Source organism: Mercenaria mercenaria, chromosome 12, assembly GCF_021730395.1.
Source record: "Mercenaria mercenaria strain notata chromosome 12, MADL_Memer_1, whole genome shotgun sequence".
Taxonomy (NCBI): domain Eukaryota; kingdom Metazoa; phylum Mollusca; class Bivalvia; order Venerida; family Veneridae; genus Mercenaria; species Mercenaria mercenaria.
The window spans coordinates 16,283,547-16,295,833 of NC_069372.1; the positions used below are offsets into that span (position 1 = coordinate 16,283,547).

The following is a 12,287-nucleotide window of genomic DNA, read 5'->3' on the forward strand; positions in this document are numbered from 1 at the left end:
AATAAACGCAATAAGGTATTTTAAAATTGTCCTACTCTCGTCGCTTGTAATAAGTCGCGTCTGCAATAAACGCAGTAAAGTATTTTAAAATTGGCCCTACCCTCCTCGCTAGTAATAAGTCGCGTCTGCAATAAACGCAAATTAAGTATTTTAAAAGTTTTAAAGAAGTAATATCTTATGATATCTGATATCAAGGCAAATAAACGATAAAGAAATGTTGAGCATTTTCGAAATTATAATTACAGCCACTTTTATAATTATATTGTAGTGTTTTAAATATGTTCAGTTTGGTTTCTGAATACTGATGTTGGCTCTATAGGGGACATGTATGTCTCTTTCAGTTTCTGTTTAAATTCTGTGTGTGTACCTTTTTCACAGACATTTTGCACTTGTTCATTCAATAATTCTTTCGCTGGTGGTAGTAGATTTGGAATGTGTTTCTCGTAGAAAAGTATTTATCAAAACAGTGTAACATTCTCGTTTGATAGGAATTTCATGAATACTTAAATTGGCTTCAAAGGTAAATATTACCTCGTACTGCTGTAGGCACTGTTTACATTTGTCTGCTTGTTACTTTATAAGGGCACCTGTTCTCGCCATAAAAACAACTTTCCTTTTACCTAGTCAAAACAAAAACTTCATTCAAATTGCTGAAACATGTAAGTAGAAAAGATGGCAGAAAAATTGATCTTGCTTTTGTGAAGAAATAACCAAATTCAGTGAATTAGTATCGGCGAAACTTACGCATGGTTCCAGCAAGTTAAAATAATTTACTGATTTAGTCTAAGAAATAATTTAGAATATTAAATATACATCGACTGATAGGTAAAAAGCTGACTTTCTTTTATAACCTTCGTAGGATCTATAAATGTTATATAAATAGGACAAGTTTAAAACATTGATGCATTCCCTAATATATAAAACCATTCAGTAACTCGACTGGACTTGGCACCGAAGGGACAGAAACTGCAGTTTCCAATTGATTTCAGAGAGAAAAAAAAAACCGCCGGTGTAAAAACGAAGAATATAATTTGACTTGCTGAAAAACATCGCCCAGTTAATACGAACATTATCAAACATATACACTGAAGATCATGTACTACGACCAAGAGATCAGCAAAATGACTATTGCAACCAAATCAGGGTTCTGACAGCTAGGAATATATAAAAAAGACAATATATATAGATTAACCATTATAAAGCCAATAGCCAATAATTTTTGGAAAGGAATTTACATAAGCTTTCAGCTTGCTTTCCAATCCATGTATTTGACGAGTAAAAATTTGTTGTACATGTTACGTGTATGTTGCTTTAAATAAATATTGTTTGTTTAAACTAAAGCCAATAGCCCATTACTGTACAATGACAAAACTTCTAGTTTTCCGTAAATATAAAGGACAATAACTCTGGTCCTATTTATTTGATATGTAAAAAACTGCAGAGCTGTAGATATTACTAAAGAAAAGCACTCAAACTAAATCTCAACTCAGTGTGACCAGCCGTTACCAAGATATGGCTGCAAATGGACGAAATATTTAAAGTGCAAAACCCCTGTCAAAATCCACCTGATTACAAAATGCTTGGTAACAGCTCCTATGTGTAAAGAACAACATGCACAACAAATATCAACTGGAATTGACGAATCATTACCAAGATATGGTAGTCTGTGTTCATACCCTCTGTTTTGGTCACAGTAGATAACTTCTCAGGGCTCACCGGTTTAACAAATCTGATTTTCAAAACAATGTGCAGGGTAGTAGCTCTTAGTAAATGCAAACACAATAAACAACTATTGCTAAAACTGAAAATGATTAATACCTCTAAGACGCCGATTTGATACAGGAATATAAAATGTTGTGATCATGACCTCTGACCTTTAAGTGTGACCTTGACATTGGAACGGGTGATCTTGCACTTTGCATGTCGCCTTGATGACGTTATTAACACTGGATGCGTTTTATGAAAGTCCTTCTAGAGCTTAAGGGGATATGGATCGGACACAAACATAATTTATTTGAGCTTTGGCCTCCAAGTTTGACATTGACTTTTGACCAAGTGACCTGTGTTTGAACTCTGCATGTCGTCTGGATTAAATTAAGAATCTATGCTAATTTTATGAAATCAGTTTAGTTTTAGTGGTATAGAATGCATTAAGCTAATTGATCTTTGACCTCTAAGCGTGACCTTGACGTTTGACTTAGCGACCTGGATCATGTGCTCTGCCCGTCGTATTTATGAGGATAACAACTGATGTAAAGTTTTGTGAAAATCTTTTAAGCGGTTCAGACGACAAGGATCGGACACGAAGTTAAGCTATTTGACCATTGATCTCAAAGTGTGACCTTGACATTGAACCTCAATACACGGGTTTTATGCTCTACACGTCGCCTTGATAACCTAAACAGATAATATGGAGCGGACACATGGTTAAGCGTCTTAAACTTTGACCATCAAGTGTGGCCTTGACCTTGAACCTAGTTAACTTAGTTTTGCGCTCTGCAAATCGTCTTAGTCAGGTAAATAACTGAGGCCAGTTTATGAAAATGTTCCTAGCGATTAAGAAGTTATGGAGCGGACACGAGTTATAGATAGGTAGACGAACGGACGGAACGAAGGCATAGGTAACTACATTTTAGCTCTCTCTATATATATTTCCCATTATATGGCTATAAATATCAAATCAAATCAGTATGACTAACCGTTACTATTGATTCTCTATAGTGTTTTGAGGTCGTCAGCAAAGTCCCAGGGGCGGAACAAATACAATAAAAATAGTTATGAGACGACTAAATCAGGGTTACCAACCCACGTGATTTTTGCTAGCGTACACACGGGGGAAAACGCTCAATTCATGTAAGACTTTTGTTTGTAATTTCCTTGTTACTTGAAGGGTTTTAATAATATAACAAGCGTCGAAGACAGAAAAACGTTTTATTTTTCCGGCACAAAACGTCTGCCGCTCTAAATCAAACACTTCGCCCATATTCCAGTGTGTACGTTATTTACACATTTGGTCCGTGAAAAAAATACATTGGGCGAAGTGTTTGAGAAAATTATCAATAATTTCTGGCAGACGCTTTATGGCGCGGAAATTTCTCATTTCCCTGTCTTCGACGCTCTTTAAAAAAAAAAATCTTTCAAGTAATAAGGAAACATGATTTTCCCCATATGCACGATACCGAAAAGTCACGTGGGTTTGCCATCCTAGAATTATTACTTTTACCTTTTGGTGCTCCCTCTAAATGATTCTTTATTATATGCAGCGCTACGATTGTTTTACCGGATCCGGTGCCTGAACAGATTATGGTATTTTTTCCCATTATAGCATTCTCTGCCAGTTCTAGCTGGTACTTCCTTGGTTTCAGACCACCACTATCTGTAGAAATAACTAATCATTTAGAAATTTGGGAAGGGTTAATTTACCTAAATGTTAGGTCATTTATAAAAGGAACGTAGACATTACTGACACTAAACGACTTCATGAACGAGTTAAATATCGGTTTCATGACACTGTAGATTTTGAGACAAAAACAGCCCAGATGGTCTACCTATTGAAACTTATATAAAATAACTGATTGTAATTAAGCTGGAGTCTGTTCACAACAGCATTAGGCTGGACGTCAGAAGTCTCTCATGACCATTTACTTTTCATTTACGCAAATTTGAATTGAAACTGTGCATAGATGGATAACAGTTCATGTTTTGACCAACATTCGACACCCAAGGTAAGTATTTAGCACTTAGATGTCTCTAAGCTTTATCTACCCATGCATCGATTTTACGCAAAGAATAGTTATAAATATAATCATCATAAATAACCAATATAAATATAAATTCCTTAAATACACCTTCTCTTTTTATTCGGTCAGGCCAAAATTACGAAAGATTTCCCTGTCACGAAGATTTTCTTACTTTTAAATTTTATATATACAACAGATACAACAGAACGCTAACCAATATCTTATTATATATTATTATATATCTAAAAGAAGCTGAAAATGTAAAATCGACACCACATTAATAGCTTGGAAATAATACCTGATTCGATTTTTTTTCAGCGAACACCCGCACCAAATAACCTCCGCCCCTGTCAGCCTCAATCCCCTACCATAATTTGTTTACTTACCAGCATCGGTATCTTCAGTTTCTGACAAATCACTGGAGTCGGAAGTGTCACTTTCTTTCGACTCGTCACTCATTTTCTTTGTTGCGTCTTATACAACTAGATAAAAAGACTGCACAATATAAATTAACTAAGCTTTAAAAATGGCTGTTTCTGTAGTTTATATAGGTTTTTATTTATATATTTATATAAATGTTGCTATATTTTCTGGTCCTTAAGGGTCTATGAGTCCATGACATAATTACGGATGATAGAGTTCCACTTTTGCCTGTGCTAGAGGACGTGAGGGGGTCATCACCTTAGGTTAGTCAAAATTGATTATTGTTAATGCTATACAAACATGACTCATGAATCATGGTGCATGCCACTGTAATTGAATGAAATTTGTTTGTAAAAACAAAATACAAAACATTAATTTTTCGGAGATTATTTAGGTCCTTTTTTGACAAAAATATAAACAAAACACAATATTTAACGTATAAAATGTAAAATTAACAAACCACTTTCGATTTCAGACGTGGAAAACCCCCGTGACACGCGAGATTTAAAATTAGAAGGAGGTAGCATGGAGATAGCATTATCGAATTACTTACGCTAGATTTAAACTTGTATTTTTATTTCAACATCAGTTAAATGTACAAGAATAGATATTTTAGCAGTTTGTAATGGAATAAATAAGTTTGCATGTAATTTTCTAGTCACAATAGCAACATTTGTAGCTTAGCCATTGTCGTTGTCAGATCATAATTTTAGTCCCACTTTATAGAGATAGAACCAAAAACATTAAAGAATATGGGAGCAAAATCTAAAGAACTTGACTGTTGAATCCCAAAGGACAGGAACAACAAAGGGAAGAAATTAAAACAAAAGGGTCATGATGACCCTGGATCGCTCACCTGAGTAATATGAGCTACAAGTTTCAAATGTCAAACTGATGCTAAAATATTAAGAAAGTAGGTCAGTAGGTCATATTTATGGTCACTGAGTCAGTTTTAAGATCGGTATGCAAAACTGTACATGTCATCCAAATTTCAAGGCTGTATCTTAGAAAACAAGGAAGTAGGTCAGTAGGTCACACTCATGGTCACTGAAATTCAGTTTTAAAATCAGTCTGCAAAACTGTACATGTTATCCAAATTTCAAGGCTGTATCTTAGAAAACAAGAAAGTAGGTCAGTAGGTCACATTCATGGTCACAGAAAGTCAGTTTTATAACGCCGGTGTGCAAAACTGTACAGGTCATCCAAATGTCAAGGCTTTATCTTAAAAAAATATAAAGTAGGTCACTTTCCACATGACCCAGATTCGAACTTGACCTAACGACCATCAAGGTTAACATTCTGACCAAGAAGATAAGTCATAATTGTGGCCTCCAGAATGTTAACATGCTTTTCCTTTGATTTGAGCTTCTGGCCTAGTTTTTGACCCCACCTGATCTAGATTTGAGCTTGACCTAAAGATCATTAAGATAAACATTCTGACCAAGTTTCATTAAGATATGGTCATAAATGTGGCCTCTAGAATGTTAACTAGCTTTTCCTTTTATTTGACCTGGTGACCAAGTTTTTAACCCAGATTCGAACTTGACCTAAAGATCCAAATATGGGGAATAATGTCAGAATTCTAATGCATAATTTTAAAGAAATATTAATAAAAGGACAAAAATTGTAAAGAAAATGTAATAAAGGGACCAAATTAAAGATAAAGTGAGACAATTAAAAAGAAAAGGTAGGATAGTTATTGTTCTGTGACAATTCACTTGCTATCAATGTATTCTATTCAATCAAATGGCTGTTAACTTTTCAAGTTATGCTCCAGATAAGCCTTATTTTTATAATAAAAAAACTAGGTGTGACACGGTTCTTTGTCACTGCACTCCCTGTCAATGACCTCTATCATTTTGTTAAGTTTCAGTCCAATAAATCTAATTCTTTCGAAGTTAATGCTCCGGACAAGCATTATTTTGTATAATAAAGGGAAGTATTTCAAAAATTAGGAAAGATAGAGTCACTGTTCTTTGACACTACACTTTGTCTTCATGGGTTCTATGACTACCTGAAGTTTCATTCAAAATGCCATTTATGCTAGAACAAAATGTGTGACGGACAGAAGGACGGACAAAGCGGTAACTATACATGTATGCTCACCCTTTTTGGGAGCATAAAAATATCTATGCCTACTGTGTACAGCTCGCAGATCTTTGTTATTTATTTTGACAATTAAAGGGACTCGCCAATCATCGCAAACTCGTAACAAAAAAAGGAAAATTTTAACAGATGTGGAAATATTGACATAATCTAGAAATAGGCAATTCAACATTTTATCCCTAACGCACAAGAAGGCATTCTTGAATCCGGGATCATAACATTTATCTGTCATTTGTCGCAGGCTTAGGAACTACTTACATAGTTACTGTATGTAACAAAAATATAGCCCGTTCGTTTAAAATGCTGGTAAATGAATTTTTTCTTGATGATATGCCTTGAACAAACTGATTTCGATAATGGACCAGTTCATCAAAATTTATTCTTAAACTTTGAAAATGTCCTTTCAAAGTTGTCAGTCAATATTGACATTAGCCTGTTGCAGAGGAGAATGTAAGTGTAAGGAAGAATTTGAAGACAACAAGGCATCAAGCCTTCATTTAAGCTCAAGATCTGTGGATTTTTAAAACATTTAATGCACCACATATGTAGCCCAAGCACAACATGTGTATCCCATTCGGTTTTTCCTGTTGATAAATATGTTGCTAATATTCAGTTTTTCTCCGTCACTTCTACAAATACAAATGGCATGACCCAGGTCACCAGGTCAAAGGAAAAGGTCAAGCTTAGAAGTCAAATGCCAAGGATTTACTTATGTTCATATCTTTTAAACCACATGGAGGATTTTCATAACGAAATCATCAATGGTTTACCTCATCAATATGATATGGAGAACGTGTCAATCCGGGTTCCTAGGGACAATGCCAATGTCACACTTAGAAACACATGTCATGATCACAATCGGCATTTAAGGGTATTAATCGCCTTCTGTTATACCTCTGGTTTTTCTTTTATTTTCAACATGGGAAATTTATTTTAGAATGCAACGGACTAAATTCCTCAACTTCCAGCTTGGTCTCATTTGTTCAGTCCCGACATGACGCGAAAATCTTTTCCAAGAAAATCTTTGAAATTTCTAATTGTATGAGAGTGTTACATCAACTAAAATTTTCTACGAAGACAACGATTTGTATAACAATATTTGTAAATTAAACTCTTTTGTTTTATTAACAGTAGGTTGATATATTCAAAGTGTTTGCATGTCTTTCTGCATGCTATTAAAGCAAAAGTAGGGGGAGCGGTGGTCTAGTGGTTAAGGTGTCGGCCGCTCAGGCAACCCGGGGATCCTGGGTTTGAGCCCAACTGGGGTCACGACCATGACTTCTCATATGACATCAGTACTGGGTTTTTCAGGAAGCAGACTCGAGAGTTGTTCAAATAAGCTTTAAGCTTTCATCACAATCAAGCAAAAATGAATTAGTATAAACTAAAGCAAAAGTATAAATATTTAAATTTAATTTTCATTGAAAGGGATGGCTTAAGTATGAGGAAAAGGATGGATGTTTTCCTGGAGTTAAATCATCTTCACACTTAGTTCGGCTACTATTTGAGGATGTTTCGTTTTTTTAATGTAGCAATTTCTATTCGGTCTTTGTCATTGTTGTTATATCTTCTTATATCAACTTGTTATGTGTTTAATTTTCGGCACTACGATCATGTATAATCACTAAAGTCTGGAATTTAGATATAGACTAAAGCCTTTAACACCTGTGGTATAATGAGCTACATCTATGTCACTTGTTTCTTTGCATATATATTTCTTTGATATAGAATATCTTTTAAAAAGATATATTTCATTGTATATGTATCTTTTAATATCGAATACACTTTATTGCCAAATGAGTTAAATATTTTTTATAAAAGGATTGAGAAAGCTTTTCTCAGCATGCTTAAAATGTTCTAAATGTATGTACTCCGCATTTATGAAATTGAAATAAGACAACACAGACGTACATAATGCGACTAAAATGCATTAGCTAGATATAGTTCCATGTTGTTGATGAAATGTATTGTAATGACTTATATAAAGAAGTGAAACAGGTTTTGCTTATTTTTATTGTTGAATGACCTAGACCTCTTCCATAGCGAATTTCCAAGTTTTAGTTTTATCCATTGAGTAAATGTTTACATATATGCAATTGCTCACCAGCATTTTTATGGGAGCATTACAGTTTGTTGTTTCTTAAAAGAGTTTATTTTTCCTATATATAACGTAAAAAGCAGCACCAGATCGTGTTCGCCCAGTTGTCCTCAACATGCTTAGGAATGAAATTGTTTATTTTCTAGTAGTAATCTTCATAAAATCTATCTTTTCAGGTATTGTTCCAGCAGACTGGACCAGGGCTTTTGTTTTCCAGTTGTGCAAAAGCACAGCAAATGATAATCCTACATCATTTACTTCTATATTGTGTACAACACTTGAATTTATAAATGCTTCAAATGACTATGTTCAAATTAATTACTAAATATATTTGACCTTATGACCTCGGAAACGGCTTTCGTGACAACAGATCTTGTGGAACTCAGATGATTAACAGATCAGCTGATTAACAATATTTCTAATTAAACTGACCTGATTCTGCATAATTTCAGAAAAGCTTTTGACAAGGTAAATCTCTTTATAAACTTCTTCTAAACTTCCAGATTACGATGTGTGCCTACAAGTCTGCATGTGGTCTGAGGCATTTCTACTCAATAGAAGTAAGTCTGTAGTCTTGACCATTCCGAAAGTACGCTGTAACATCTGAGTTTCGTCGGGCTGTGTCCTTGGTCCTTTATACTTTCTAATTTACATAATCTGATATCTACAATAAAGTCACTATTCCGACTCTTTGCAAACGACACTGTGACTTATTGTCAGTTCTTCCAGTGACAGCAAAATCAATAAGGAAGTTCTTAACAAGCTAGGAAAATGGGAAAATGAGTGGGACATGAAGTCATCCCTTCCTAATACCAGATAATACTCAAAAGAATCTTTATTCTTTCCTGGGTCAGTTGTATTGTAGAATAAGCAATATTTTTTATCTCCTAATTCTACTTCTTTTCTAATCTTACTAATCATGCTAACATTCTTTTATCCTATTTTTGCAATCTCAGTTTAGCTGATATTGGATCCATCAGTCTTTTAGAATTTTTTCTTACCTTAACTAACAAGTTAACGTACACCCATCGTCTGTAACACTTAAGAGTGGAGTTATCACATAAGGTAGTGAATTTTTATATTTGTTCTTTGATATTCACCAAACGATTTCAGATATGTTGCCTTTGTCTAAAATATATGATTATCTGATTCCTCAATACCACGATAATACTTGCCTTACTACGGTAACACGTGCTCCCAGCATACAGAGTCAGTTAAAAGGCATACAGACACTAAATAGGAAAATGGCGCGGAAAAATGGCGGATACAAATAGTCCTCATATTTTTTTTTCTCTGTAGAGCTATTTTCATTTCTTTGCATTTTTTTCCCTAAAATCACATGGCATATCTATTGATTCTTCATCTGACTCACAAACTACAAAAAGATCTTAACATATTAGAAGACTGGGAAAACCAATGGTCTATGGAATTCAACCGTGACAAATGTGAAATTATTAGAATATCAAAAAAGAAAAACACCATCAAATTTCCTTATAAACTTCATAACACAGAACTAAAAGAAACAAAAAATGCTAAATATCTTGGGGTTACCATTAGTGAAGACTTTAACTGGAAAAAAACATATAGAAAATGCATCATCTAAAGCAAGAAACACCCTTAAATTTATAAAAAGAAATGTTCGGAGATATTAATCTTAAAGAAACAGCCTACAAAACTTACGTCAGACCTCAATTAGAGTATTGTAGTACAATTAGGCATCCATGGCAGAAAACCTTAACATATGAAATTGAACGGGTGCAAAGGGCTGCAGCTAGATATGTTTTAAATGATTACTCTCAATTTAGCAGTGTCACATCTATGCTAGAAACTCTCAAATGGCAAACACTAGAACAAAGAAGAAAACAAGCTTCGTTAATCATGTTGTATAAAATCATTAATAACCTCGTATTTGTAGACCATAACCATCTTACTCAGGCAACAAATCACAACTACCATATTCCTTTTTCACGAACACAATACCATATGAGCTCTTTCTTTCCTGGGACTATTCGTTACTGGAACAACTTGCCTTACAACATCAAGGCCAGTGAAAGCCTAGCAAGCTTCACTGTCAGTCTGAATACTTTCATGCGCTAATCTATCATGTCGTTTTTATTTTTAACACTATATGTAGTCTTACATTTTATGTTTTTATCATGTAACATATGTTATTTTAACAGATTGTCCCCGATCTCCCAGTTATAATCAGTAAATGATTGTTGGGAGTAACCCGGTAGAAGTAGACCTACGCTTGACGTGTAGGTAGCATTTTCATAATGAAATAACAACATGACAGAATTCTTCGTGGAAACTTAAATCATACACCACCACTACAATTTGGGGTCTCATTTTTTAGTTGATTTTGCAGTTTGTGTGTTTGACGGAAACTATTTTTCTTGCATCAAACATAACCCCCACTTTTCTTTTGATTTTTATTCAGCACTGACAATGTTCTTCAATTACATGTAAGTTACAGACATTTAAAATGGGTCCTGATGTGTGCTGCGCCCATTAGAAATATGTCAATTTTATGTGAAATAAGGAAGAACAGCTATTTAGTGTGTTGTAACCAAAAAAGGTATGTACGGTACATGTACGGGTTCGATACGGCAATTAGGAAAAACTATCCTCAAGCGCTCTTGTAAGACTGATTAGAAAAAAAAGCACCTGGGTAGGTTATTGTGCGTAAATAAACACATTTTGAGAAATTATAGGCAAAAAGTGTATAATATTATTATCAACTGTATGAGTAGCTACTTGCTTATCAAATTCTATCAGACAATGCTATGGTCATTTATTAAATTGTCACGAAATGCGTTTTTATTTTCTCTTGTCAGCACTTTTCCCGCCATCTTGGCTTGTGTTTATTTTTTTTCGGGTATGACTTATTCAGCCTCGGGTGATCACTACCAACTCACAAATAGTCCAAGTATGCTCCTTCTGATTTTCCTTTTCCTGTTGCCCATTTTCAATAGCATAATGTTTTTTTTAACATTGGAGAACTGTGTTTCAGTTTTATGTCAACAGGTATGAGAGCCTGGTCACAAATCGGTGTGTTACCTACAGGTTGGGGAAGTTATCTAATTTAGCTATTTATAGCTACATATGGCTAAAAAGTGAACAAAAGAAATGTATATTTTTCTCACCCTTGCTCATATTTTTAACACGAGCATCCTGTCACTGTGTTCATCTATTCCACACAAATTTTCTACACAGAATTGATCGGGTGCGACACCTTATGTACCAGTCACTTTATGTACCACTTTGACACTTAGTGTACCACCTATAATATGAAATTAGGTGATACCTAAAAGGCAGAGCCCCCTTAAAAATTAAAGGAGTGGTGTTAAAATTGTCTGGAATCATGAATTCGTTAAGGAAGTTTATGTTCTATTAGATCTATTAAAATTATAAGTATTAATGATAATTCATGATTTCTGAATGCATGTTTTAGACTGCATCAAATTTAAATCTTCATATTCTGTAGGCCCTATATAATTAAAAGAAAGTTTGATATAGATTAAAATCTGCACCAAGATAAAGAAAAAACACGTATTTGAATAATTTGTGTTATTCTTATTAAAACGTTACGTTCGTACTGCATCGACAATTTTACAAAAATTATTATCATACTGGAAACCAGTCACAAATGATAACTCCTTCAAATTGAAAAGCTTCAAACCTAACAGAATCTCATTAGGCCAATAGCCAAAGGAATTCTGTCTCTTTGCGTGTGAATGTTTGGCAATACGGACTTATTGTAAAAAAGTTAAAGTTAATAGAAATTAGAATTTACGTAATCCTGGAAATGACTATTGTAATTCTTTTAAATGTCATTATTGTCGAATTTTGGTTCTTTCTGAAAGGAAAAATGATTGTGTCCAACTTTCAGTCAAAAATACTGCTATAATAGACGCCTG

The 12,287-nt window shown here is 34.2% G+C and overlaps 2 protein-coding genes across 3 annotated transcripts in view; one reads left to right on the forward strand and one right to left on the reverse strand.

The window, feature by feature from the left end:
- Positions 1 to 531: 531 nt before the first annotated feature.
- On the reverse strand, positions 532 to 4,653 carry LOC128547240 (antiviral innate immune response receptor RIG-I-like). 2 transcript variants are annotated; one of them, XM_053519305.1, is made up of 4 exons: positions 4,624 to 4,653; positions 4,127 to 4,222; positions 3,224 to 3,376; positions 532 to 620 (listed from the first exon to the last, which is right to left on the reverse strand). In XM_053519305.1, exons 2-4 carry the CDS (start codon positions 4,197 to 4,199, stop codon positions 571 to 573), a joined length of 276 nt encoding a protein of 91 aa, XP_053375280.1. In that variant the 5' UTR covers positions 4,200 to 4,222; positions 4,624 to 4,653; the 3' UTR covers positions 532 to 570. The 2 variants fall into 2 exon arrangements, with proteins under 2 accessions (XP_053375280.1, XP_053375279.1); XM_053519304.1 differs by lacking the exon at positions 4,624 to 4,653 and having other exon boundaries at positions 4,127 to 4,378.
- Positions 4,654 to 10,989: 6,336 nt separating this feature from the next.
- LOC123533130 (FACT complex subunit SSRP1-like) overlaps positions 10,990 to 12,287 on the forward strand; it is a 299,019-nt gene continuing 297,721 nt past the window's right edge. Inside the window, exon 1 of the mRNA XM_053519296.1 lies at positions 10,990 to 11,038. The gene's annotated coding sequence lies outside the window, so the exon portion shown is untranslated. The remainder of the gene's footprint in view (positions 11,039 to 12,287) is intronic.